The sequence below is a fragment of the Lepidothrix coronata genome, unplaced genomic scaffold, assembly GCF_001604755.1.
Source record: "Lepidothrix coronata isolate B3197 unplaced genomic scaffold, Lepidothrix_coronata-1.0 Scaffold469, whole genome shotgun sequence".
In the NCBI taxonomy this organism is placed as follows: domain Eukaryota; kingdom Metazoa; phylum Chordata; class Aves; order Passeriformes; family Pipridae; genus Lepidothrix; species Lepidothrix coronata.
In genome coordinates, this window is record NW_016690649.1 from 7,377 (window position 1) to 8,810 (window position 1,434).

At 64.1% G+C, this 1,434-nt stretch overlaps 1 protein-coding gene across 1 annotated transcript in view; it reads right to left on the bottom strand.

The window, feature by feature from the left end:
* Window positions 1-307: 307 nt before the first annotated feature.
* LOC108510077 (complement C3-like) overlaps window positions 308-1,434 on the bottom strand; it is a 34,671-nt gene continuing 33,544 nt past the window's right edge. The window contains exons 13-15 of the mRNA XM_017839728.1: window positions 767-917; window positions 473-660; window positions 308-328 (exon numbers count right to left, since the gene is read on the bottom strand). Coding sequence (XP_017695217.1) covers window positions 308-328; window positions 473-660; window positions 767-917 — 360 coding nt within the window. The remainder of the gene's footprint in view (window positions 329-472; window positions 661-766; window positions 918-1,434) is intronic.

The window sequence follows — 1,434 nt, forward strand, 5'->3', positions numbered from 1 at the left end:
CATGTCCCGTGTCCCATGTCCCATGTCCCATATCCCATATCCCATGTCCCATATCCCGTGTCCCATGTCCCGCCCCACAGGGGGGTTACAAGGGGGCCGAGCCNTCCCTCTCCCCAGTGTCCCCATTCCCCTCCCTGTGCCCAATGTCCTCCCTGCCCCCTCCCTGTCCCCAACGTCCCCATTCCCCTCCCTGACCCCAGTGTCCTCCCTGTCCCCTCCCTGTCCCCAACGTCCCCATTCCCCTCCCTGTCCCCAACGTCCCTGTTTGTCCCCAGTGTCCCCATCCTTTATCCTGATGTCCCTCTCCTCAGTGTCTCCATTCCTCTCCCTGTCCCCAATGTCCTCCCCATCCCCTGATGTCCCTGTCCCCAACATCCCCATTCCCCTCCCTGTCCCCAACATCCCCAATGTCCTTCCTATCCCCTCCCTGTTCCCAGTGTCCCCATCCTTCTCCCTGATGTCCCTCCCCTGCCATCCCCCTCCCTGTCCTCAGTGTCCCCAGTGTCCCCGATGTCCCTTCTCCCCGACGCCTCTCCCCTGCCACCCCCTTCCCTGGCCCCGATGTCCCCGACGTCCCCGGCCCCCCCGCTGTCCCCAGGGTCCCCAACCTGGCACAGACGGTGATCTTGATGGACCTGATGACGTCCTCCTCCTCTTTGCCTGCGCGGGGACACGGGGACGGTGAGGGGACATCAGGGGGGGACACGGGGGGTACAACACGGGGGACACGCTGGGGACACGCTGGGGACACGCTGGGGACACTGACCTGTCGCCACCTCCTCCACCTGCACGCGCAGGTCGAAGTTGTCGCACTTGTCGTCCTTGTCGGGGACCTTGGCGTTGTAGACGGTCACGACTGTCATTGTCCCCTTGCCAACCCCCTCGGCCTTCACCGTGAAGTCCTCGTTCACCTTGGTCTGCGGGGACAGGGACCGTTGGGGGGGACAGGGACCGTGGAGGGGACAGAGAAGGGACAGGGACAGGGAGGGGACAACAGCGTGGCGGGACACGGAGGGGACAGGGATGTTGGAGGACGTGGAGGGGACACGGAGGGGACAGGGAGGGGACAGGGAGGGGACAGGGATGTTGGAGGACATGGAGGGGACAGGGAGGGGGACAGGGAGGACTTGAAGATGACAGGGACACTGCAGGTCACAGCAAGGGGGTGACAGGGTGACAGGTGACAGGGGCAGAGTGACAGGGTGACAGGGACAGGGTGACAGAGCGACAGGTGACAGGGACAGGGTGACAGGGTAACAGAGACAGGGTGACAGAGACAGGGTGACGGGTGACAGGTGACAGGGTAACAGGTGACAGGGTGACAGGGACAGGGTGACAGAGACAGGGTGACGGGTGACAGGTGACAGGGTAACAGGTGACAGGGTGACAGGGACAGGGTGACAGAGACAGGGGGACGGGTGACAGGTGACAGGG